Here is a 26,691-nt window from a genome sequence, read left to right on the forward strand (position 1 = left end):
CAAACGGGGTCCGAAAGGAGGCCATTAACGACTTTTTAAATGAGTCAAGTTTCGTAGCGCGAAAGAACGAACTTAAAGATCGGATTTAAACAATGAACCTTTTGTCTTGTTAAAAGATTTTAAACATTAGATAGAGTAAAGTCGAAGAAAACGAGGTTGGAGAGGAGTCGTGTTCCGACGCGAAGTTGACCTCTCCCGCGCCCTTCCTGGGGTTTCGAATTGTCACCATGTGACGAGGAGAGACCAATGGAGAGGCGACTGCGGTGGAAAAATGGATAAAACCGCGTTTTCGGGAACTTTACGGGGTCTTGGGTTTTGGTGTATAGTGCTCACCTGTCGGGATTTGGTGCTCCCGACCGGGACACAACGAAGGCTCTTTCGACGACCTAGGAACTGGTTTCGCCAACCCGTCCACTCTAGGATCGCCGAGGTCACGTCCAGAATCGCCGAGGTTCGACTTGTCAACCGAGGACATCACTACAAGTGCTGGTGCGTGCCCCGGGGCCATCGTTCTCTGCGTCCACAGTGCCGAAAGCTCCCCAGGGACGATCGAACATTCGAACTTTCCGATTTTTGGGAACTGTTGCAGAAACCCCTCGTTGGATAGGCTTCTGCCCGACTTATTGGATTGTTGTAAGAGCGATTTATGTATATTATTAAACGGTTTTATATGGTAAACCTGTCTCAGTTACTGTCTCGGTACTAAAACCGCGCCCACACGACAGTATTGACCGCTCGGCTGTCGAAAACACCTCACCCCTAATCGGCTGACCTCACATAGCCGTGTCCCACCTGGGTGTTAATCTGTGTTTATACTGTATTGTGTGTTATTCGTCAATTTTTAATAATTTTTTCCTGCAATTTTTCTTTATCGATAACTTCTTAGAGACCATACGTTTTGTATTCTTTAGGTCAAAATTTACCGAACGGAACTGTAAACCATATGTGTAAACCACATATCTGATTGTAATTTCCCATTCACATTACAATTTTTTTTGTTTAACTGTTTGTACGGAGTTATATTCTTCCCGAAACTCATAAAGTATATGCCTAATATGTTTTTTATCCGAAGACATTACTTCACATTTTATTTGAATAAAATCAAGTTGTAAACAGTTTAAAGTAAGATTCTAAACAAAGAATAAAATCTCACATCTACCACGTATGTTTAGATAAGAAAGTTTACGGTGTGCAACCAATAAATGCAATTTAATTTTATTATACAGTATTTACGTATTTTATTTATGGTTTTCATGTTTTAATTTATTGCTAGGGCATTAATTGTGTTATTTTTACCTTAAATTATGCGTATTTGCTGTTTTAGGTTTATCGAAATAGGTATTGTTTAAGGTCTGGAAATGAATTAATTCACTCCGTTATTTCTAATGGAAAAAATTGTGTCTTTCACCTCTTGGTGGTTCACTTGACTAGAGGCCCGAACGAAGCCACGATGGCTTCAGTCAGGCTCCATCGATGGCTATGAGGAAAGGTCCACTTAGTGCTCACTGAGTGGAAAAATTTTAAATTAAAAAAAATTGTGTACTGGCACAATGAAGTGACGTTTTTCTCAACACTGGGCTAGTTGAATCTTTTATTTAGTTAGAACGTTTTTTTCATACATCAACGTTTCGGGCATCAGCCCCTCTTCAGCTAACTAAATATATATAAAAATATTTAACAGGACACAAATAAAANGTATTTTATTTTCTCTTATATTACAAATTGTATCTATGTCTTTTCTCTGTAAATGCATTAAAAGTTTCATAAAATGAAGTATAATCGTTTAAATAGGCCTATATACTAATTGGTTTCAATAAAGAAAATTCAAATAAACAGAGAACTTGTGTGTTATTAGTTTAAGATTACTTTATTCAAATTAAGTGCAAGTTCCAAAAAGTTGTTTCACAATGTTGTCATTTTGATAAAATTGAGAACAAGAGATAAAGAGTATTATCGCATAATATTTTCTCTTATAAAAGATACCACAAAATATTATTTTTAAAACTGTTTCAAATATGCAGACTTCAATTTACGCATTTTTGATTGCTATTTTTTGCTATTCAAATAATATTTTATGTTTGACAAGCACTAAACATTCCTGCGCTTTGTCAGAGTATGGAGGATGTTTAAAAGAAATTTCTAACAATGGTACGTATGAAATGAGTAATTATTACGATTAAGTACCTAATAAATGTATTTAAATTAGTGAAATGATTAGTTATAGATACGTTAACAAGACCTCAACAAACTGTTCATTATCATCTCGGGCCCAGAGATTGTTCCGAAATCCGAGAAAACGGTGTTACTAAATCTGGAATTTATAGAATCTGGCCTCTGAACTGGCATATTTCTGGTAGTTTTCTGGTTTATTGCGATATGGAAATTGATGGTGGTGGATGGACAGTACGTAAAAAGTTTTCTAATATTTAATAACTTTTCAATATTAAAAATATTAAATTTGAAAATCCCTTGTTTCAGATTTTCCAAAGAAGAGGAAGATTTAATCATTCAGAAGATTATTTTTTCAGAAATTGGATTGATTACAATGTTGGATTTGGTAACTTAAATGAAGATTTTTGGTTAGGTGAAGTGTTAAAAACTTATAATAATACGGTTTGCGAATTAATAATTCGTCAATTTTTATTAAAAATTTTTTTTTACAGGAAACGAAAGAATATTTTCTTTGACAAATCAAGGAAATTATACTCTTAGAATTGACATGAAGGACAATGAAAATAACAAGGCTTACGCATTGTATAGAGAATTCTGGATCGAAAACGAAAGGCAACAATACAAAATTCATGTTTCTGATTATAGTGGAGATGCCGGTGAGCAGTTGTTGAGATGCTTTTATAAATTGGTAACTTTCAATGTCTTAATAGTCATATCGTTTTCTTCTAGGTGATTCTTTAGGTGGTCACAATAACATGAAGTTTTCTACGAAAGACAGAGACAACGATATTGCAGGGGGCAACTGTGCAGAAACTTATAAAGGTGCATGGTGGTATAGTAGTTGTCACTCTTCTAATTTAAATGGCCTTTATTTGAATGGTCCTCATAAGTCCTACGCTGATGGAGTGATCTGGAAGGAATGGAAAGGTTATCATTATTCTATACCCGACGTTGAAATGAAAATACGACGATTTTAACAAGAAAGGTCATCGAATAAACTATAAAAATTTTTGTAAACGGTAAAAAATTTGCGAATTGGTTATTTTGGAATAGAATCTTCTATTAAAACGTTTATAGAATCATAATAAAATACATTTATATTCACTGTTTGAAATGCATGTTTTATGGCACAACCTTCTGAAAATATAATTATCGCTTTTCAAATTTTATCTGTAAATTGAATTAGTAAAATGCTTGATAATAAATTTTCTACGTTTATATCTTTATTGTGAATTACTATATTTTATAGTATTAAATATATGGATATTTTACTTTTAGATTACGAATGTGCTTAGGATTGTCTGTTTTCTTAAAGACATGTTATGAATAAATATAAATATTTGTACCTTATAAACATGTTTTTTAATTTGATTAATTGCTTGTAGTACATTTATCTAAACATTACTACATATAATTTTCAACTGTATTTATTAAATAATTTTACAAAATTTAATGTACTTATTCTATATAAAATACATATTTTTAATAAATTTCAAAATTTTACAACTATACGAAGATATTTTATTTATTAATGATATTTTTAAGACGATTTAAATAAAATCTAAAAGTAAATTGCATAAACCAGTGGTTCCCAACCTTTTTTCATTTGCGTACCCCGTGACATATCATATCTCTAGATTGTACCCCTCATTTAAGAAATTTAGTGAGTAACCGTATTGTTAATTTTACATATTGTAACTTTAAATTAAAGAAAAAAAAACTAAAAGAAAAAATTTATAATAAAGTTGTGATTGTTGCAAGGAATATTTTTTATCTAATAATTTTTTAATACTATTAGTTTGTGATACATAATATATTATTTTTTCTGCCATAATAACTAACTTTTTTCTGTACCCCTAAACAACCTATCGCGTACCCCTAGGGGTACGCGNGCATAAACTATTGAAATGCAAGATTTTTTAAAATATTCTTTGTTCTTTCTTTTATTATGAGACTGACCTGTTTGGATAATTGGTCACAACATGAAAAAAATTGCGCCCACTTTTGTAATTAATAATGTAATTTAAGTGAATTTCTTTCCCACTAAGTATTGTAAACTGATTATACAGTATTTTAAAAACATTAAAATAAAACTTGAAAGTAAAAAAGACGTAAAGACATTTTAATATGACTTTAGTTGAACGTATGCAATTATAATAACGTCCTACACAACTTTGTATTATTTTAGTACTGCATTAAAAAGATTAGAGAAAGTTTATCGCCCCACTGACTTACTCTATAATGTCAAAATTCCATAAATGAGTCATCAGTTTCCATTGTTGAAAATTATATTATGTCTTAGAAATCAAAAGGGAGAAAATAATTTGTAAAGAGAAAAATGATATCTTTAACTGAGAAGTTACAAGCGAATTTTTAAAATAAAACTGTTGCAGTGTTAGATCAATGAAAATTAAATAAATTCAATAATTAGAACCAATGGGATCGGTTATTCAATAATCACTAAAAATAAATATTTTCAGTTAAAAACAAGTAAAAAAAAAAAACTATAACTGAAAACATTTATTTTTAGTGATTAAAGTTAAATAAATAAATAAATATACAACTCCCAGACAAAATGTTAGAATATTCACCTAACTAAAACTTTAGTGTACATTTAATCATGAACAACACAGAATACGAAACTTTTTTTCAANATAAATAAATATACAACTCCCAGACAAAATGTTAGAATATTCACCTAACTAAAACTTTAGTGTACATTTAATCATGAACAACACAGAATACGAAACTTTTTTTCAAGTAAAGTTCAGAATTTCAACCGTTTCGTTCGAACGTTCCGTGCGCCAATAACATAATAAGTTCTAATAGTTCTTGTTTCTCGTACTTGTCCTTCAAGAAGACATCTTGCGACGACCGACGAATAGTTGTCTAACTGTGGCACTTTCTTCGGCTAGCGAGACGAATCCACACTTTGATCCAAACTTCGATGCAAACTTGAATTTGACGCTTTCACGTCGACCTTTATATAAGCCTGGTACTCACATGCGGCAACGGACGACGGAAACCGTTGACAGAACGGCAACATGACATCACTTTTGCCGTCGAAACCGGCGGAATACGAAGTTGAAAATTTTCAACTTTTGCTGTGGCGGAAAGCGGAACGGCAAAAATTAAACCAATAGGAAGGCCGTTTAGCAATGTCGTCATAAGATCACGTGGGACGATAGCATTCGAACTATGGCAGTGGCAAACTAAAAAGCTATATTTGTACACTAATACGCTAATACTGTATATTTCATTTATACGCTATATTACTATCCGATTTAAATATTGATGTTAAATAGACTTACTTTCGACGATTTAGAATATTTTACTATCCAAATTATTCGTTTTTGAGGTTTTTTTATTTGCAATAAGATCGAAGGCAAACTTAAAAAGTTTAATTGAAAATGGCGTCTACTGGAATTATAACAAAGTAATTCCAGTATACGCCATTTTCGACTACTGGCACGTAGCCTACCTACTGTAGTAGCTTGTTTATATTTATGGCTGGCAGATGGCGCGTTTCAATTGTAGGGTAATTTCCGCATGTGAATACACGCGACACGGAAAGTTTCTGTCGTTCGTTTTGGCATGTGAGTACAAGGCTATAGTCGCAGCGTTGTCAGATCTGATGGTTAAAAAGTAGCGTGGTTGTGCTCAAAAGTAGCGGATTTGAACTGTTTGTAGCCCAAACAATAAAAATGAATTATTTTGCAAGTATGCACTTTTACTAACGCAGTGGTTCTCAACTTTTTTTGTTGATGTACCCCGCTCCAGTAGACAATCCACAACTTCACAAGCAAGGAGGCGACCTTGCTTGTGAAATTGTGGATTGTCTACTGGAGCGAACGACGGATGGAAAACGAAAGCAAAGTATCTTTATCTTTGTTAAACGTTGCAACTTTATACAATTAAGTGTAATGAAATTAAAATTTTTGCATAATACAATAAATGTTTTGCGATTTTATATATGAAAATAAAAAAGTAGCGTATTTTTAAGATTTGTAGCCTGAAGATAATTATCACTAGCCCAAAAAGTAGCGTGTCGCCCAATTTGAAATTTTTGTAGCGAGGGCACTTAAAAAGTNGGCACGTAGCCTACCTACTGTAGTAGCTTGTTTATATTTATGGCTGGCAGATGGCGCGTTTCAATTGTAGGGTAATTTCCGCATGTGAATACACGCGACACGGAAAGTTTCTGTCGTTCGTTTTGGCATGTGAGTACAAGGCTATAGTCGCAGCGTTGTCAGATCTGATGGTTAAAAAGTAGCGTGGTTGTGCTCAAAAGTAGCGGATTTGAACTGTTTGTAGCCCAAACAATAAAAATGAATTATTTTGCAACTATGCACTTTTACTAACGCAGTGGTTCTCAACTTTTTTTGTTGATGTACCCCGCTCCAGTAGACAATCCACAACTTCACAAGCAAGGAGGCGACCTTGCTTGTGAAATTGTGGATTGTCTACTGGAGCGAACGACGGATGGAAAACGAAAGCAAAGTATCTTTATCTTTGTTAAACGTTGCAACTTTATACAATTAAGTGTAATGAAATTAAAATTTTTGCATAATACAATAAATGTTTTGCGATTTTATATATGAAAATAAAAAAGTAGCGTATTTTTAAGATTTGTAGCCTGAAGATAATTATCACTAGCACAAAAAGTAGCGTGTCGCCCAATTTGAAATTTTTGTAGCGAGAGCCCTTAAAAAAGTAGCCCAATCCGCTACTTGTAGCCAATCTGGCAACCTGGTCGTGGACAGTTGTCAGTCGACCAATCAGCGGCTATGCTAGTCATAGCTTTATCCCAGGTTCGCCATATGGCATGATCTTTTGCTAAATGTCTCTCATTTGAGACGCATGCGCTCAGTGGCGTACCGTAGTGGGAGCGGCAGAGACGGCCCGCCCCGGGCGGCACTCTTTAGGGGGCGGCAAAATTTCACAATAAATAATAATATCTTGTAAAAATTTGAAACATCTTAATCTATAGTTCCATCGCGTCTACGATAGTGCTATCGTCCGGACAGTCCGGGAATCGGGCCCGCCGAAAAAATTACTAGTTCAGCCGACCCGCCGGCTGAACTAGTAATTTTTTCATCCGAGGAAATCCTTCTAAACCTGTTGACCCCCTTTTTTTTGCTTGTACGATTCATTTGCGTTCATATACACCACTAATATCCAATAGAACTATTTTAACAAGTCACTGCACTGCCGCCGAATTTTTCATTGCTTGTTCTGTGACAAAACTGAATTTTGGTCTTTTAATGTCGCGCTTACGTTCCATGTTGTACTGTTATATTGCTCTGCCCAGCAATATGCAAATTGGCATTACAATTTAGTTTTTTTTATGGCTGTTTATGCTAATATTCTAATATTTTTCTCATAGTCAAACTGTTCTTCTATTTTTTTGTCATTTCATTTCCATTTGTAACAAAAAAATTTGAGTTAATTTGTTTGATTAATGGATATAATAAATATATATAAGAACTCTTTATGTAAAGTCAAAAAAATTTGTACTCTGTGTTGTTCATGAGAACATGTACAATACTGTACACTAAACTTTCAGTTAGGTGAATATTCTAGTTTTTTGTCTAGCAGTTGTAGTACTGTATATACATCAATAACCAGTTTATTAGGAATATTTACATAATATTATCCAAATTTTATTATAGTTATGAATTTAATGTAAGTGGGACAATATTTTTGCTGAACCATTTAGTGTGATGTTTTCAAGCAAATTGTCCAGTACAAAAATATTTTTCAAAATACACACGTGCTAACGCGACTTTCGCCAATATGGTAAAGTTTTTGTTTTCTGACAGGTTGTATAACAAAACATTATGTAACTTATTAAACAGAATAACAGAAGTATTAGTATAACAGATTTATTAAATGTTATAATATCGTTTGTGAACTAAAAACACTCTTTAAAATTTTAAATAAAATAGTAATTGAAATTAAAACTTTCAGCCATTTAAAGTAATATTTCATAATAATTGAGAGTAATGTAACATACTACAAATTGTATATTCTAATGAATAATTGTGTTGCTTAATAATCTTTTTATTATAACAGAAAAAATAAAGTTGAAGTGATATTTTTATTTTTTTGTCTACTGTTTAATAAATTTTTATAAATATATTTATTTAATTCCCTATAAAAATAATAAAATTTGATTTATATGCATAAGAAAGTTTATAAATAAAGGAAGTTATTATCTTTTGCAAGTACTTTTGAAGATTTACTTTATGTAGCATGTAATGTTTGTGAGAATGGTTTTCTTTTCTCTTCATCCAATTTTAATTTATAAAAGTGATTAATCTGAGCTTCTGTTTGCAGTTTGTGTAATGTAAAAGTGCATGTGAATATAGAAACTAACTAAATTCTTATTTTAATAAATATCTCCAAATTTCTTCCTGAATAAATTTATCCTCGTACTTTATTATACCAACCATGGATATAGTTTTTTATTTTGAAACTTACTTTTTTAAAGCATTTAATTATGTGTCAGAGTAACTTCTAAATGAAAAAATACTCTATTTGAAATTATAAAAGGAATTCTGTGGCTCGAACTCGAAGGAATGTGCAGTTTACAGTATGTAGACAGCATGAAATCTATACCGTGACCTTGGAACTGCGGATCCAAAATGGCGGCTCCTTATGTTTATAACTTGCACTTACCGGATGATCGGAACGCCGTCCTATCGGAAGCAGTTGTCCCTAGAAGGAAAGCAAAGAGTGAGAACAATAACAGTGGCCAAGCGGTCTTCGTTCTGTGAACACTGGGAGTTCAGTCATGGGTTTGCACTGCGCTCTGACAGGCTGGCCACGTGGAGTTTTCGGGTTTTCTCCACGTATGTAACGCCTAAATAGGGGTCAGTTTCCTTAAAAGACTTCCCGAAAGGCATTATTTATCCGCGCCCGTGTATGGCCATTCCACCTACGGCCGGTTACTCGGACGCATGCTTCTAATATAACTGGGAACCGAGGGGGTTAGAGCGGCGGCGAGCTTCTCCCCACTTACCGTCTTCGTTGTCAGGGGTGGCGATGGTTAAGTGAGTGGGAGGGGTAGTGAAGTCGTGACGAGGTGTCGGTCGCACTCAAAGATGACACAATATAAAAATTAAGAATAACATATTTAATTTATAACAAATAGTACAAATACATGCAGTTACATTCTAAGCTCAAACAAGAGGGAAACAGTAATAATAATGATAATAATAATATTTTCGCGTCGCGACAATATTGGACGACCGCTGTCCGTCTTTCCCGTCGGCGGGATCTCCGAAGGTCCGCTACCCATGAGATTTCTAAGAACTAATCTAAAACCGAAAAAAAAGAAATGAAATTTTTCTAAGTCTATGCTAAACCGAGAGAGAGGGAAGTAAAAATTTTCTAAGCCTTTACCTCATTTGCAGTAGTGATCAGAAACTACGAAGTTCCCAAGGGTAGAGAAGGCTTGAGGATTTCGGTCCTGGTGCTTCTTCCCGGCGATCGCCCGGAGGTGCGGGAGCGATTCCCTTTTATACACGATTAGCGTGGGAAATATCTGGGGATTTCCTGACGTAATTGTCTTTGCTGCGTATATTGTTTACTTCAAATTTGACAGTTCTTCAGAGTTATTACCGTCTCTCCCGTCATGGTGACGCAGTTATGACTACCGTCGTCACTTCTCTCGACCAGTTAGCATTAAAGTAGTCATCACTTGGGGTGATGACGGCCATCCTCGGTAACGTGACATGGTTTCTCACCGAACGGTCTACCCTTACAGGTGATCTTTTTGGTTGTCAACACGTGTTGACAACGTGTAACACGTGTTTGTTGTCGCTAATTGGCTCTCTACTTGAATATTACAGCTACCTTAGAATATAACGATCCTCTGGGTGAGGGGAGTTCTTCCTCGGTCGTTTAGGACGACGTTGCCCGGCTAGGAGGTCACCTTTCGAAGTGACGCAGTACACTGAGGGGTCAAAAGGTCTATTCCCCGGCCAAAGGAATGAAAACGGGAGAAATAAGGGAAATAATGATGAAAGAAAATTTATAATATTAAATTAAATCTTTATAATTTCCAAAAGCGAGTCTGATTTCTCACATTAAGTTTATTCGGATTCATAGCCTATATGAGCTGCACACTCCATATACTGTAAACCAAAAAAAAAAAAAAAAANATTTATAATATTAAATTAAATCTTTATAATTTCCAAAAGCGAGTCTGATTTCTCACATTAAGTTTATTCGGATTCATAGCCTATATGAGCTGCACACTCCATATACTGTAAAAAAAAAAAAAAAAAAAAAACAATAGCAACTCTCCAATCTAGTAACCACGAATAAAATAATTTGAATGAAGATAGGCGGTTAGGGCGCCATCTAATGATAAATTTAATAATCATAAGTAAATTTAATTTCCATAACAATTAATAATTTTCCAATACGTTATATTTAATTTATAAATATCAAATTAAATATATTAAATTTAAAATAGAAACACAAAAATTAATAGCATTTTAGAATAGAGTTTTAAAAGTTATTTTATAAAAATACAAGTATAATAGAAGCTAATAGATTTTAAAGCTAATAGATGGCGGTATACACAAAAAAATCCTTTAATACAGTAGCCACTCGTTATATCGCGGATTCGGATATATCGCGTTGTTTTTTAGTCCCCCTAATTTCAAAATCACTTCAGTCAATAAATTTTAAAATATCAATTGACATTGAATTTGTTTTGCAACAATATTTTATTCCAACCATTGTCCTTGAAACACCACTGCAGGTGAAACAATAAATTCGTCATGATCTAAATAAGCAAAACAGATGGGCAGATCAATTATCATTTATGTTTCTTTTTGATATTAAAACTTGTTTATTTATTGGTTTTAAGTGCATTCTCCTCATTTACAAGTTTATGTGAAATTTCGAATTTACTGCAAAATGCGTAAGAAAAAAATTTCTTTATTTCTGAAAGTTCTAAAATTTTTATACAGCATTAACACTTTATTTCGCTTTTTAAAGAATTTTTACTCTGTAATTTTATAAGTTTTGATGTTCTATTATATAAACATATAATTTTAATTAAATATTTATTTTTTAAATTTTCAATTACTGTATTATTATTGAAAAATATAAATTACACGAATTTTCAATTAGAAATTCATTGTGAAATATCGTACTGTATATTAAAAGCTTAACTGATATTTTGTTTTTATATGGACACTATTCGTCTTTAAATGTCATTGCTAATGAAACAATAACGTTAAATGTACGTTCGTGGTATCAATTAATACGATATAATTAAGAATAAAACTCAGTATTGTAACACTAAGCTTATTTTATATCAGGAACACTTGCTGATGAAAGAATAGAGGATAGAGATTCTATAGCATGTATAATCTGTTTAGCATAAATCCAGAATTTTTGGTACTCGGATATATCGCGTTTTTTCTTTGTCTTCCGACAAACGCGATATAACGAAAGACTACTGTATATTGAATATATCTCAGCGAGCTAGAATATACTATTTAGACTGGCTGTGACCATGGTTATAGCGCTCTTGGTGGCAACGACAAGTACAATCGACCGCCATTTCACTATGAGTCAAAACATTGTAGTCTATACTACATGTTGGTCAAGATTGTCACTTTAGAATCTATTTTTCTCTTCTAAAGCTAGATTGTTTTGCTTGCCTCTAGATTTCAGATTTAGACAATTAGATTAGTGATATAAATCTAGATTGTTTCATCTCGAATTTAGCTATTTTTTAAAAATTTTATTGAATTATTATAAAGAAGGGTCGATCAGAGTTTAAAGTGGTAAGCGTAGTACTTAACCCTAAATATAACAATATCTTTATTATCTAAGTATGAGCTAGGTCTTGAAGGACTTTCAAATTGTTTATTTATTGTGTACTCACGTCTGTCTGATCCTTACCATACTCAGTACGTTGTTGATTTTTTGGACAGTGTTTTCTTCTTTTGCAGAATATACTTAGTGTTCTTGTGTTTTTGTTATAGTTACAGTTTGTTCGTGAAAATTTTGATTTCAACTTGTAAAAATATTTACAATGAAAAACTACATTTTGATTTTTTGCCATGTCATTAATTTAACCACATTGTTGAAGTTAAAATCTTTCTAAGAGGTAATAAGCAGCTAGTAATCGTGGAAAATGGAAGAAGTGTTGCATTTGCCCATCAAAACTAGACAAAGAAAACATGCCAGTATGTGAAAAAGACTGATATGTAAAAACTGCATCATTAAAATGTGTAAAAATTGTGCACTATATTCATCATTCTGGATAACAAAAGTATATTAACATGAACTAACATTCTGTTCGTTATTTTGTAGACAACAACCTTAAGCTCTGGTCACACTATGCGATTTCCAGCCGCGCAGGCGACTGCAACCGCGACCGCTGTTCCCGTTAACTAGTAATCCCCCCTCGAAAACCGGCTCGACTGGAATCGCAAGTAGAAACAAAAAGTTTGTTCTACTCGCGACGATTGCAAACACGCATCCAATCAACAAACGCCTTTATGCCACGTCATACAGTGACAACATTGAAAATAGTTCATCATCATCGCGGATAGTCAGAGGATTAATACTTTTACAGAATCGAGATTGATCGAGCTTATTCAGGCTCACGNAGCCTGACTACAGGTTCTAATGAACATTACTAGACCGCGTGTTGATAAATACCTTGTTAGGAGTCTTGGGGTAGATCTAAGGACTTGGAGGATGATTCGTTGATATCCAACCACGGCGTCTTGGAGAGAATAGTTCACAAACGAGTAAGATAGTCCACAAAGAATATCCAACGAATTTCTAAATTTGGCCAACACTTGAGATTTGGTTCGAAAGTGGCAGGGATATTATGTAGTGAGTTCTTCTCGGGAGTGGACAACTAGACGACGACTGCCTGGATTTGTCATCGCCCTCCCAGGTTATTTGGGTTTCTTCTGGGTTTTTTTCCATGAGGTCAGGAGTCTGTTGTTAAGGGCCTTGCGTCCAATACTGGAAATTTATCGAAAGTTCCGGGTGACACATTAATGACTAGATAGATCATCCTCAACAAGGAAACAAGTCCGTGGGAAACAATTTTTATAATAGCTTTTGATAAAAAAAAAAAAATCGAAGTCAAACGACGAAATTGTAAAATGACCAAGGGTCAAGATAACACTTTCATCCATTTGTCCTTCACAACATCTTTATTAAGTCCGACCTATTTCGAGATATCTAACACATTACATTTCTCTACCGCCTCACCTCTTTAATATTAAGGATGCTTCTTATACACAAGTTATCATGCCAAGTTTTGTTTCTTACAGACGCCAACAACACACGTACAGGATTTTTTTTTTTACTTTTTCCGGTTCAGGAGATCTCATATCGTGGAAATTTTCAAAAATCTCTGAGGGTCCAATTTGACATAATTCCAATGCTTTCCCTTGTTAAGTATGTATAACAGTTGGGAAAGTAAAATTAAAAATGTTTAGAAATGCATTTAACTTATCGCTACAGAATATTTTGTCTTGTTTAGAAACGTTTAAATAAAGAGTTAACTAAAGAAAGAAATGTCTTGTTATTTACTACCAAAATGAAAGAAAAAACTTAAGTAGGATGATTTTGACTCGCGTCATCTCAGTTAGGGGTTAAAACTCTTCCTTTCCTTTGCACACTTTACACAGCGAGTTAGAATATTCTAGCTAGTAAAGGTATTCTAGCGTTGTGTAAAGGTAACGAAACGACCATTACACAATACAAATGGCATGCTCCCTTGACTAAAAGGAAAATGGTGGACGTGTATTCAATTTTCTTTAAACATGGCGTCGCTACAGCCACTTTATGTGGTGTATTTTAGTTCGTCGATTTATCTTTAGATATTATTACAAAAAATCATTTGATTTAAAAAATGTGTGAAATCAAATATCTATTTGAATATAAAAATATTAGAAAATGTATAGTAATTTTTAAATAAGCAAATAAGTGCTTTTTTTAAACTTGTAAATGAAATAAATTATTCTTCTTGTAAAATGAAAAATCCACAACAGAAACTTATTCGTGAATATAATTTCCAAAATATTGTTATTTGTATAGATTAGACTTAATAATACTGAAAACAACTCTAAGATAATCGCAATATCCAGGCTGCATCCGAATGGCAACAATTTCGGGCTCAGGAATATAGCCTATACCAAATACTGTATATATATTATATAAATTTGAAAATGACTGGTCCTGATTCGGATGTAGGCCGTGGAACGCATGAAAACTGACATTCAATCAGTCACAATGAGCATTTTGTAACTAATTGATATACATAATTATATTGATATATATTAAATGCGCATTGTGACAGGCTGAATGTAACTTTGCATGCGTCCCACGGCCTACATCCGAATTAGAATCAGTCATTTTTAAGATCTCATTTGCCATGATAGACTGACCCCACCAGCAAATTTCCAATTTTCCGGTGGGCCAGCTCATCACTGTCGTCAATTCACCTCCTTGGGTACCCGGATTCAAGTTCGGATCAGAAACCTCAAAAATTTTCTCCGGGTTGGACCCAATCTCTCACCATTAATATTGTAGGTCCGGACGAACTTTTATACTGTTTAATCATAGGCTATTCGTCACGATGGATAGCCTGTGATTAAACAGTATAAAAGCATAGATATTACGTACTGCATTAGCGAGATTAACAGTTACTGAAGGCTTTACATCTGACTGAGACAATGTGAAAATAATTTCTTCCAATCCAATTACTGTACTTCATTCTTGGCAAAAATTGTTTTACTCAAATGTAATAGGGCTTGTAGTTTGATGGCGAAACTTTCAAATGTTTGGAATTATTTATTGTTATTTTTTCTTTACATATTTATATTTTATATTTAACGCCAATCTTTATAATAATTATTAAATATGCATACATAGATATTTTTAAATTTTAAATTTAAATCTGTTCTATGTAATCAAATTCAGTTCTTTTTTAAATGTTCAGAGGAGGCTTGAATTTAATGAGCAATAGTACTCAATAAGTACAAACAAATACTGTACAAGAAAAAATTAATACTAAATAAATGTTTTATTTTAGATTTGTGTATTGAACTTTTTAAAATAATTTTACTCATTTACGACTCTTCTTATATCATACTGAACATACTTTTTATACCGTTCAGTAATACTTGTACATAATTTTAAACATACGATTTGACAAACGTTACGATAGCGTACAAAAGACGATTGCCAACAAATTATCATAAAACTATTCAACCCAACAGTTATAGAACGAAAAATTCTGAATAAATTAAATTAAAATTAAGCGTATATTAAATGTAAAATGCTCTTTACGTTCGATACCACTGAACTTGCATTATTTTTAGAAACCATAAGTAGGATTAATTGAAGTAAAATGATTTAATAATCTTTCAGAATAGAATGGTCATCAACAGTTGCAATGCATCAATAATCCAAATGCATGGGGGCTGACTTTATGCCATCTGTGAAACATTTGATTAATAAGACTTGCTATTGTAATATACAAGTACAGTATATACATAATATGTAGTATAAAATATGCATATTATAATTGTATTGTAGTGTGTTGTACTATATTGTAATATATATATAATGTAATATAGTAAATTTATATTTAAAATATTTACAGGTAAATTCAAGTACATAAATTCAGATTATTATAAACACTTTGCCTTGTTCATATAATTAAAAAAAGACATTTAAAACTTTTACTATAAAATTCAGATTTTAAATTTTAAAGTCTTGTGATTTTAAAAAGGAATAAATGCACTTTTTGTGGTTACGAACAAAGTTTAATGCTTTTCCAAGTTTTCTCAAATCAATACTTTGCTGTTAACCTCTAATATAAAGCTGCGTCTAAACAGTATATATTGATATATCTTATCTTACATGCAAAGTCTTAATAAAGCTTATGAGGTTCCATATGAGAAAGTAATCCTAACTTCAATTCTGAAAGAGTTTTTTGCTTTTTGAAAAAAATATATTTATGTGCCAAGGTTTTAAATACTTCTTCATTAATTGTATATATTTTAACTTTCAAAATATTTTGAATATCCTTTGTTAAACTTGCCGTATTTTCATTTCGACTTCAGATAAAGAGTAATGATATCCTTTCCAGGTATACCAGATTATACCATCAGCATAGGACTCATGAGGACCATCGAAATAAAGACCATTCAAATTAGATAAATGACAGTTTTCGTACCACCATCCACCTTTGTAAAGTTGCGCACAGCTATTGTTTGAAAAATCGTTATCCCTGTCTTTCGTGGAAAATTTCGCATTGTTATGTCTACTCAAAGAATCTCCTAGAAGAAAATAAAATAATTACATCTTATTAAAATTTAAACAATTAACTAAAAAAGAGTTTCCTACCAGCAGTTCCATTATAACCAGAAATATGAAGTCTATAATGGTGCTTTTCGTTTTCAATCCAGAACTCGTCGTATAACGCATAAGCTTCGTTACCTTCTTTGTCTTTCATATCAATTCTAAGGGAATAGTTTCCTTGATTCGTTAAAGAAAATATTCTTTCATTTCCTAAAATAAAATAAAATTTTAACGTGAATTTGAAGATTATCTGTTTAGAGTTGCTTACAGTTATAAATATAGACTATTCTACCTATCCAAAAATCCTGGCTTAAGTTACCAAATCCGACATCATAATCAATCCAATTTTTGTAAAAATAGTCTTTTGGCTGATCAAATCTTCCTCTCCTTTGAAAAATCTGAAACGATAAGATTTTAGATTATATTTTATTTTTTAAAAATAAATATTTTCTTATACAAATATTTCTCCTTTGAAAGCAGAGATTATAGAAGATCTTTGCATACCGTCCAACCCCCACCATCGGTTTCCATGTCGCAGTAAACCAAGAAACTACCATAGATTTGCCAGTTCAACGGCCAAATTCTATAAATTCCAGATTTATTAATGCCGTTTTTTTTAATTTCGGAACAATCTCTGGGACCGAGATGACAATGAATAGTTTGTTGAGGTCTTGTTAATGCATCTAGAACTATTTAACAGCATCTTAAATATGATTATTACCTTCTACAGCTATAACATATAAATGATCTATTTTATACATACCATTATTAGAAATGTCTCTTATGCATCCTCCTAACTCTGATATGCTGCAAGAATTTTTAGTGCATGTTGAACATAAAATACTTTTTGGGTAGCATAACACAATAGAAATCAGGCACACGTAGATTGATGTATGCATCTTTTAAATAATTTATAAAATAATATTTTGTGGTCGCATTTATAAGGAAAGATATTACGTGATAATGTTCTTTATCACATGTTCTCCAATTTATCAGAATAATATTGTGAAACCAATTTCGTAAGTAGAAATTAACTGGAAATTCTTCTAAGATAAACTAATAATATCAAAGTTCTGTATTTTAATTATACATTATATATTTGTCAAAAGTATATTACGCTGAAAATTGTAAAATTCCAGAGTACAGCTATAAAACTTGTACTCTGGAGCAATTTTTCTAAGATTTATGAATATTCTACTCAAAAACAATATTTAAAAAGTTAACGTGATTGCGAAAAAAATTAATTAAAAATTATATAAAATAAAATAATTTCTCACGTATTTTAAAAAATGAATATAAAAAGATACATTTTAAAATGTAAATTATGCTTATTTAAGATCATTTTAAATGAGGAAGTGTTATTAAAATGAAAAAAAAACATGAATTGAAATGAGACGTGATACTTTAGACATTTGATATAGGCTTATATTTTATCTAAAATTGTTATACAAATATTACGATATTAAACAGACGTTTAACAGAAAGTAATCTTCTAACGTTATCTTCTAATTTTCATTTTGATATTAAATTTAAGATATAGAAAATATATTCTTAAAAATAGGTGAATAAACAGTAATAAAAAGTCGAATTTAATATATTTTTTTACATTAAATAAAAATACAGTAGGTTATCTCGGCTCGAGATATTGTTCCAAATTTCAAGAAAATGGCATAATACAGTAAATCTGAAATTTGTAGAATTTAGTCGTTAAACTAGCAAATCTATGGTATTTTTCTAGTTTAATGCGAAAAGATGAATGTTGGACTGTAAGTTAAGTGTCTTCTGCAATTTCTGCTTTCATTAACAACATTTGTGTAATAAAATATTGAATTTTGGTTTAAAAAAAGTTTTAAAATCTTATCGTTTTAGATTTTTCAAGAAGAGGATCTGCCAAAAGGCTATTTTCACATGAATTCGCTATGATGTTGAATTTTTGGTTAGGTAGAATAGCCAATATTTATAATTGTAAGCAACTTTAAACGGATAATTCTCAAATTTACATTAAAAAGTTATTTTATTATATTTTAGGAAACGAGAGAATATTTTCTTTAACGAATCAAGGAAACTATTCGTTTATAAAAATAGGCATAAAAGACGAGCAATTATTTATTGTGACATCGTCATAATGCCGGGCTGCAATTTGTAATCATATTTTTAATTTATTTCATTTAAAATATATGCTCCCCACCTCAAATTAGTATTGTAGTGTCTTGCCCTTGTATATCATACTTTTCCTTTAACGATAGATTCCTGCCGGTCATCTATCTATCAACTCAAAAATTTTCACCTTTCAGGGGAAAATTTTTGAATTGAAATAACGTGACTTCTGGTTTGCATCAGAAGTTTGTATATAGTTAATCGGGCCTCCTGCACCTAATGTTTCCATATCTGGTGTCGTCTTTTATCTATCTAAACTCCATTCTTGAGAATGAGGAAAGACAGGCGGGCGACAATGGGAATTTATAGGTCTACAATTTTTTCAAATTGCAGCCCAACAATACAGAATTTATGTTTCTAGTTAGTGAAGATACCGGCAATAATGGCGCAAGAATATTCATTGTGAGAGAGCAGCGAGAACCCTTTTTTAATGAGATGGGTGTCCACATTTTATCATCAAACAAACTAATTTTTAAAATTTAGAGATCGATTATCAGTAACAAATATAAGCGGAAAAAATTTAGCGGAAACAAGTAATTACTTAGCGTAAGATTAAATTCATATTTAAAGAAATCCCCCATAATGGTCTGTGTAGATAGATTCAATAGGTGGGCGGACAGTGGGAAAAAAGATAAAAGGACCATAAAATCTCTTTGCCCATCCGTCCACCCTACTCTAGCGCCTTACTTGGAGGTCGGTTAGGGATCTATTTTTTAGTTGGGTAAGTTGCAAATAAATGTAATTATTTTATTTTTCCTACACTATTCATCAACTCGCCATAATAAAATGAACTTAAAAAAATATGGCAATATTTTTTTGACAATATTTTATTTTCACGAAACTTTCTTTTCAGAGTTACAAATGGTGGTATGAAGAATTGTCATGTTTCCAATTTGAACAGTCTCTATTTGCATGGTCCTCAGGAGTCATGCTGATGAATAATCTTGTAATATCATTATTCTCTATATGAAGTCAATATGAATATGAACGACTTTAATGAAAGATATTCTTATTTTGATTTTGTTTATATTTTAGTTTTATGAATGAGAAAATTTTGATAATTTTTCGCCATACTTTCCCTCTGTTATATATAACAAAACTAGGAAAGTAAAATTGTTCTGTTATAACTTAAGTTTGAAATTTTTTACCGTATGAAACATTAAAACTAGTTTTAAAATTTTGAAGCTTGTATAAAATTTGTATGTTTCGTTATTAAAATTTTGTTAAAAGAAAATGATGAAATTGCAGTAAGATTCGTTACTAGATTTGAAATTTCAAATTTTCAAAGTTTTACTCTAAAATTATTTCATTTTTTTTATTCTTATGTTGTATATACAAGATAATGTATTTGAAATGTAATAATCGGAATTTATAAATGCGAGTAAAGATTATTGTTATATTAGTGTATGTAATAATTTCGTCAGGAAAAGACGGTATATTTCTAGGAGCAATTACATCAACACAATTAAACATAGTAAATTATGAAATTACAGATTTTGAATTAACGTTGAAAGTTGAACATGAAAATACATTTGCATTGTTCTTTTATCTCATTCGTTTGCTGCAGATCGACTCCTTCCGATACAAAACTTTAAATCAAGGAGGATTCTGGAGAAGTTTCGTAACCCGTTCAGCATTTGTTACAATACCTACAACACAAACATCATATATTGTAATGAAAAATCCGCAAAGAATCATAGATTAAAAGTCGTTCTACGTTCCAGCTATATACAAGTTATAATATCTTATAAGAACATGTGATAGTAATTGTTTCATTCGTTTATATCAGCGATTCTTTATAGAGTCTGTCGTGGTAGAATCATGTAAGAACACGATTCCCGCCTTTCTATTTTTAAACTTGTAACGGTCGCTGTCGCGGAAAGACGGTTAAGGAAGCGACCGTGGAATTTTGAATGCGTGGCCGCTGATTGATCTGCAGATCATCACACCACCAGCATGACAGAACAGCTAATTGTTGATTGGTCGAGGATCACACCACGGTTGTAACACTATTACAATGGTGTTACAACCGATAACCGCTGATTGGTCGGCAGGGAACACGCCATATGATATATTTGCATAGTGCTATGCAATGTTGCCACGTCTACCGAATTTTCGGTAGATCTACCGATTTCGGGACTGATCTACCGATTGAAGTACCAAATCTACCGAAAAGTTTACGATAATTCAAGAAAGAAATTTTTATTTTCAATGTATCTAAAAATTCTCAATAAAACATTTCTTTCTACCTTCATTTCTTATATATTGTAAGAGACTTTATTGCAAAGACTATCTCGTTTTGATGAGAATACTTTGTGTCTGCCCCATTCTTCAGCTAATGTAGAAAGAATATTTTCGTAAATAAATCTGTTAAACACGAAACAAAGAAATAAACTGAGCTCTGAAACAATCACTGGCTTACTTCTTACTAAACAATTAATTGGAAAAAATTACTGTTATGATTTTCCTGTAAAAGATAATTTAATTTCAAAAATAACAAACAGAATGTTAAAAAACATACAAACAGAAGATATTGAATAATAATAATTATTATTAATTTCAGAAAAATAAAAGGTAATATTTTGTTAGAAAAATAAGAAAAAATGTATCTATTTAAGTAGTAAATTATTATTTTTTACGTAAATGTTCTGTGTTAATTTTTTTGTTTTTTTATTGTTTTATAGTTTATAATAAAATAAATGACGAAAAAGAATGTTATTGTTTATGTGGAACCTCCTTTCTGCCACAAAAAGTCGATTTACCGAAAACTACCGAAATCTACCGAAAATTGCTTAAAGAATCTACCGATGGCAAGCAAATCGGCGTGGCAACGCTGGTGCTATGGCTCGGTAAGCACTGATCGGTAAGCACTAAGCGGACTCGGTCATCGAGCCCGCTGTCAACGGCTATAAAAACGTTGATGTCGAAGCGGGAGATTTAAGTTCGGTTAGAAACTTCAGGTCTATGTAAGTTTGCTTCGGAACGTCAGGATATACACTAAGTTCATCGCAAATCTTCAAGTGTGCAACAGGGTTCGAGTCAAGTCTAGATTCGTCTCGCTGTTTGTTCTCCAACTGCCGGAAGAAGATTACTTCTAGCCAACAGCTCCTCGATTCGTCGTAAGGTATCTTCTCGACGAACCAAGATCAGCATATTGAACTATCTAAACTTCGTTAATGTAATTGGCGCACCGAGTTAGTCGCCAAGTGTGTGAAAAAACAACTTTGTAAACGTCACTCAGTCCGATAACCACTTAAACCAAGTAGCATATGCAGCTGGCGATCTATTACCCCTTTCTACTATTAATAATTTGTCATCTTAGTACAACATAGTAGTGTTATTGTCACATACTACAGTCGAAGTATATAACAAAAACACTATTACATACTAAAGTAACCTTACGTAGTGTACCTTAAAAATGTGTTTATAGTAGCTTTATATAACAAACAATGTGACATATCCTTTTTTCAACGAACATTTGTCCTACATTTTCCATTTACAGTTTTCCATTTGTCCTACATTGAACATTGTATTTAATGTCTAGAAGGAATTGTCAAATATCGTGCATGTTATACGTTTTACGAATTCGTAAGTTTTAAAGTTTAGAACAAAATCTTTGAAAATCGGTGTAAATTGCACTAGTATTTGCTAGCAACTTAGTTTTAATTGTTGAGAAAAACGTGTATCCAAAATTTTCTGTATTTTGGAGCAAAGTGACATTTTATTTAGGGTTATTATGGCTATCTGGTTACACTAAACAAATACCAGTTATTTACAAGAAAGAATAATGACGTTATTTTCTTAGTATGGCATCTAGTAGTATATTTTACTAAAATTCAATAGTATAAAAACGTGTTACTAGATGGAGCTAGGGTTATGTTTATGAATTGCCATCTGGTGATACATTTTTATATTATATAATACAATACAGGTAACCCCCGTATAACACGGTAGTTATGTTCCAAAAAATTGTCGTGTTATGCGAAACAAAGAACTAGTACGAAAAGGAGGGTTAGGTTCCAAAAATTAAAAAACATGCTACTATATTTTCATAATTAAGATAAATATCTTTATTAAAATTTTCTTAAGTGATACATATTAATATAAATTAAACAATGTTTTCTTTGTCATCACTAAAAGCTCTATTAACCGAGAGCGTTTTATTTTTGGCAAGTTATCGTTATCCTCTGAGCATTTTTCTGTATTATTTTCAGATTCATGCTTTACCTTTTGCAAAAAGTGTATGTAATTTTAGATTGCTTGCTTCTAGTTAAAAGAACTTTATAAATTTCCTTATATGGCGCTAAGCACTTATGGAATAAGGGAAAAACATCTAGCAACACCAGAAGCAGAAGCGTCTAGATCTGGCAAAATTGAAACAATTTTCGCGAAGGACCATGTGCATGGAGACGAGAAAAGAAAATTTACACACTGAAGTACTAATAGTTCACGAAAATAATAATTTTCGTGAACTATTAGTACTTAAGCATGTAAAAATTTATTACATTTTATGTTGTACAAGGGTTTTACCCATTTCTCGAACCGTGTCAGAGTGAATCCGTGCTATAAAAGTACCGTGTTATACGGGGGATGGTACCAATTCTCGAACCGTGTTAGAGTGAATCCATGTTATAGAAGTGCCGTGTTATACGGGGGTTACCTGTATTTAAAATATTTTGATATTTCGATGTTAACTATTTCTACAAAAAAAAATTTGCCAAAATTTAACTAATCAACTAAAAATCCAATATTAATATAAAATATCTATTTATAACACTAAGATTTTAGTTAATTTCATCAAAATATTTTAATTTAATAGCTTAATCCACAGAATAAAATTTTTTTTTTTATTTACTTCATCTAATCTTTATGTGTAATAAAATATTCGTCTATTTTATCTTATATTTAACGTATAAGAATCCAATTTCTTTTAACTTTAAATTATTCAACTCAAATTAATTCTATAATTTATATTTAAGCGACTTTGAATATAAATTGTGGCCAAAAGTCAGTTAACCTAGATATAGCAAAGTCAGCGCCTTAATATTTATTCTGCTTTAATTTTATAATTCATGATTAATAGATTGTGAATATACAAGGGAGTTCAGAAGTCAGTTAACCAAACTCTGTAATTTATGATTTACACTTTAATGATTCTATATCTATTAATTTATGACTTGATACACACAGTGATTCAAAAGTAGGTTAACCTAGTTGTCCGACTTTCCCTTGTCTCAGTCAACTGACTTTCAGGTCACCTGTATGTATATTCTTGTAAAAAATATACGAAATTGAATTAGATTTAATCTTTTAAAAGTGGAGAAAACGTGATATTTAAACTGATAGAAGCTATTTAATTATTGGTTAGCATCGGGCTAACTTTCTTTCAAGGACGACAATGTCATTGAGTAATTAACCAAAGCATCACTCTCTCTACTGATGAAGCCTTCGAATCGTTTCCAAGTTAAATTACCTTCTGTATGATTAATTAAACTGCAACAAAGTTAAATTTAACAGTAAATATATTATATATTTACACAATTAAATTTAAAGTTTTTACCGAAAGACTTTTAATTTCTTCAAATTTTTTTAGTAATGAAGGTTAAGATGACGATAAATATTTTCTTAAATTCAACAGTTTGTATAATGTGTTGTATATCAAACGTTTAGTGTTTATTAAAAGATATGGAGAGGATATTCACGAGTTAATGAAGTCTAGAAGAAAAATGTCTTATACTTAGACGTGACATAAAAGAGGCGGAACAGGAAAGAAAGAGAGGTTAATTACTCGCCACTGAAACTATCTTCAATGGTACAGTACCTACAATATAGATATGATAGAGAAACAGAACTTTTACATTATCAAAATTTTTCATCTTAACTTGTTAACTTAATTATATTTTTTAATTGCTTAAATTGAATTATTAAATTAATTTTATTCAACTTGAATTAGTTCTTTAATTTATGATTCGAACATGATTTATATACAGAGTGGCTCATAAGTCAATTAACCGTATTAGATGACTTTTACTCTATTTCGATTAACTGACTGGAAAACTTTTATCTGAATTAGTTATACATGTTGTATATTAAGAGAATAGTATGAATAACATGTCTAAGATCTTTAAAAATTAGTTAACTGATATAGCTGATTTTTAGTATTTCTCGGTTAACTGACTTTTGGGTCGCCTACAAGTATTCAAAATAAAAAATGAATTAAATATTCAAGAGCAATTCGATGTTTAATAGTAATTAAACGAAGTAGATGATAATTATCACATTGTTAAACAAAGATCAGCTTTGTTTCATGCGATTAGTTATCTACTTTTTTTGATAACTGTGATCAAGGAAGAAAGTTTGTTCGGTCATCGTACTCTGACTAATCGTAGCTTTTGGGGACAAACGTCTTCCTTATCAATATTCTCTTCTATTGTTATTCTTTCATTGCTCTGTCTTCACAATCTCTCCAGCCACTGGCTACCCAACATACACTTTTTCTCCCTCCTACTGTTCTCAAAAGAGATAGCAAAATAACAGTTATAGAAATGACGTATGGTCTATGGATCATTTAATGGAGGATACTACAGCTATTATTTCTCTAAGATTAATTATTTTTCTGTTATCATTTTATGTTGTTTAATATAAAAAACAATATATAATTATTTCATCTCTCACATCATCATTAAACTTATCCTAGTTTTTAAGTAGGTTAAATAATATAGTCTACGTATAATTTAATGATACTTTTTCCTTTAACTGTTAATAATATTTGATTTTAATTTATTTGATAATGCAATTTTAACTTTGTTCTAATTTTACTTAGTTAATTAATTCATCTATAATATGACTAAACTAACGATTAATGAGTGTTAATTATGTAATGATCAATTAACTAAACGTGATTTTTTATCGATTTTCATCAGTACATTAATTAGTTTCTTTATTGATAATGCTATTGTTTGCCATTCAATCGCTAATTGGTTAATTTTCTCGTAGTGTCATTTATATCCGTCTTTAATAGGATCTTCATGTTCGTGTCGTCGTTCTTGCCATTTTCTAATTTCTTTGCTAATTATAGACATGATTTTTTTATACATTTATCTTCATTTCATTCCAGTGCTTTTACTCTTATTAAAGGTATTTATAAAATTTACTCAAATTAAGAGATTTTTTTATGATTTAATATAACATTTTTCTGCTTTCGGATAAATTATAGCAATATTTAAAATATATGATGAAGAATCTCTTCCATTAAAGTATTTAAAAGCAAAATGTTTAGCTATTTCTAAGAATTAATTAATATTTTCAGTTATTATGTAAGAAATTTAAGCAACAACAGTAGATATGTTCATCAATTTTGAAGCAGGAATTTGTGATTACACCACAAATCGTCGTATTCTCGGTTAATTAATGTTAATGATGCATATCCACATAGTAAACATCATTTAATCTGTTAATATGAAATGATGTGGTAAGTATTTTCCTATTTATAATTGTTATGTTTGTTTACGAAATTTATTTAAATTAATAGACGCTTGTATATACGATTGATTATTGTGTACGAGAGAACAAATATGTTTAATATTCTCAAAAAGTGTGTTCATCTTAATATAAAAATTTTACTTTTTTCATTTTGTGTTTGATATTACATTCCAAATATTATTTATGAAAAAACTGAAATAGAACATCATTGAAATTGTAAAAAAAAAAAAAATAGTTTGTAATAACTTATTTGGAATACGTTGAAGTCGAAAGGGAAAGCACGCTTTACAGGAGCTATACGATGTGACAAAGGAACAAAATTGCCTGCTATGACTTTACTGTCGTCATTTCCTAGTAATTCAGAGGCTAAACGTCAACTGAAAGTTTTTATGGAGTGAATTTTATATTAAATGAAAGGAACAAGCTGGTTTGAATTTACAATTCTTTGTCAGAATGACAAATTTTTTATCTCTCCTCTTTATTTCAGTACATAAAAAGCAATCAGTTATAATTTTT

The 26,691-nt window shown here is 31.4% G+C and overlaps 2 protein-coding genes across 2 annotated transcripts; one reads left to right on the forward strand and one right to left on the reverse strand.

Moving 5' to 3' along the window:
- The first annotated feature begins 1,969 nt into the window (after positions 1-1,969).
- On the forward strand, positions 1,970-3,351 carry LOC111637535 (techylectin-5A-like). The gene is made up of 5 exons (XM_023383043.1): positions 1,970-2,148; positions 2,219-2,403; positions 2,479-2,584; positions 2,664-2,828; positions 2,902-3,351. The coding sequence occupies exons 1-5, from the start codon at positions 2,016-2,018 to the stop codon at positions 3,147-3,149; spliced, it is 837 nt and encodes a 278-aa protein (XP_023238811.1). The 5' UTR covers positions 1,970-2,015; the 3' UTR covers positions 3,150-3,351.
- An 11,801-nt stretch (positions 3,352-15,152) lies between these two features.
- Positions 15,153-17,470, reverse strand: LOC111637534 (techylectin-5A-like). The gene is made up of 5 exons (XM_023383042.1): positions 17,300-17,470; positions 17,041-17,225; positions 16,829-16,934; positions 16,582-16,746; positions 15,153-16,514 (listed from the first exon to the last, which is right to left on the reverse strand). Exons 1-5 carry the CDS (start codon positions 17,433-17,435, stop codon positions 16,267-16,269), a joined length of 840 nt encoding a protein of 279 aa, XP_023238810.1. The 5' UTR covers positions 17,436-17,470; the 3' UTR covers positions 15,153-16,266.
- Positions 17,471-26,691: the final 9,221 nt, after the last annotated feature.

Source organism: Centruroides sculpturatus, unplaced genomic scaffold (assembly GCF_000671375.1).
Source record: "Centruroides sculpturatus isolate CEXI.00-Female unplaced genomic scaffold, Cexi_2.0 scaffold1201, whole genome shotgun sequence".
Classification (NCBI taxonomy): Eukaryota; Metazoa; Arthropoda; class Arachnida; order Scorpiones; family Buthidae; genus Centruroides; species Centruroides sculpturatus.

What these genes read in the sequence shown, in the direction of transcription:
- LOC111637535 (XM_023383043.1), top strand. Translation starts at nt 2,016, where the DNA reads ATGCAGACTTCAATTTACGCATTTTTGATTGCTATTTTTTGCTATTCA. An exon ending in TTGATGGTGGTGGATGGACA is followed by an intron (nt 2,404 to 2,478) that starts GTACGTAAAAAG and finishes CCCTTGTTTCAG; the next exon opens with ATTTTCCAAAGAAGAGGAAG. An exon ending in AAATGAAGATTTTTGGTTAG is followed by an intron (nt 2,585 to 2,663) that starts GTGAAGTGTTAA and finishes TTTTTTTTACAG; the next exon opens with GAAACGAAAGAATATTTTCT.
- LOC111637534 (XM_023383042.1), bottom strand. Translation starts at nt 17,435, where the DNA reads ATGCATACATCAATCTACGTGTGCCTGATTTCTATTGTGTTATGCTAC. An exon ending in AAGAGACATTTCTAATAATG is followed by an intron (nt 17,226 to 17,299) that starts GTATGTATAAAA and finishes GCTGTTAAATAG; the next exon opens with TTCTAGATGCATTAACAAGA. An exon ending in CCGATGGTGGGGGTTGGACG is followed by an intron (nt 16,935 to 17,040) that starts GTATGCAAAGAT and finishes TTATCGTTTCAG; the next exon opens with ATTTTTCAAAGGAGAGGAAG.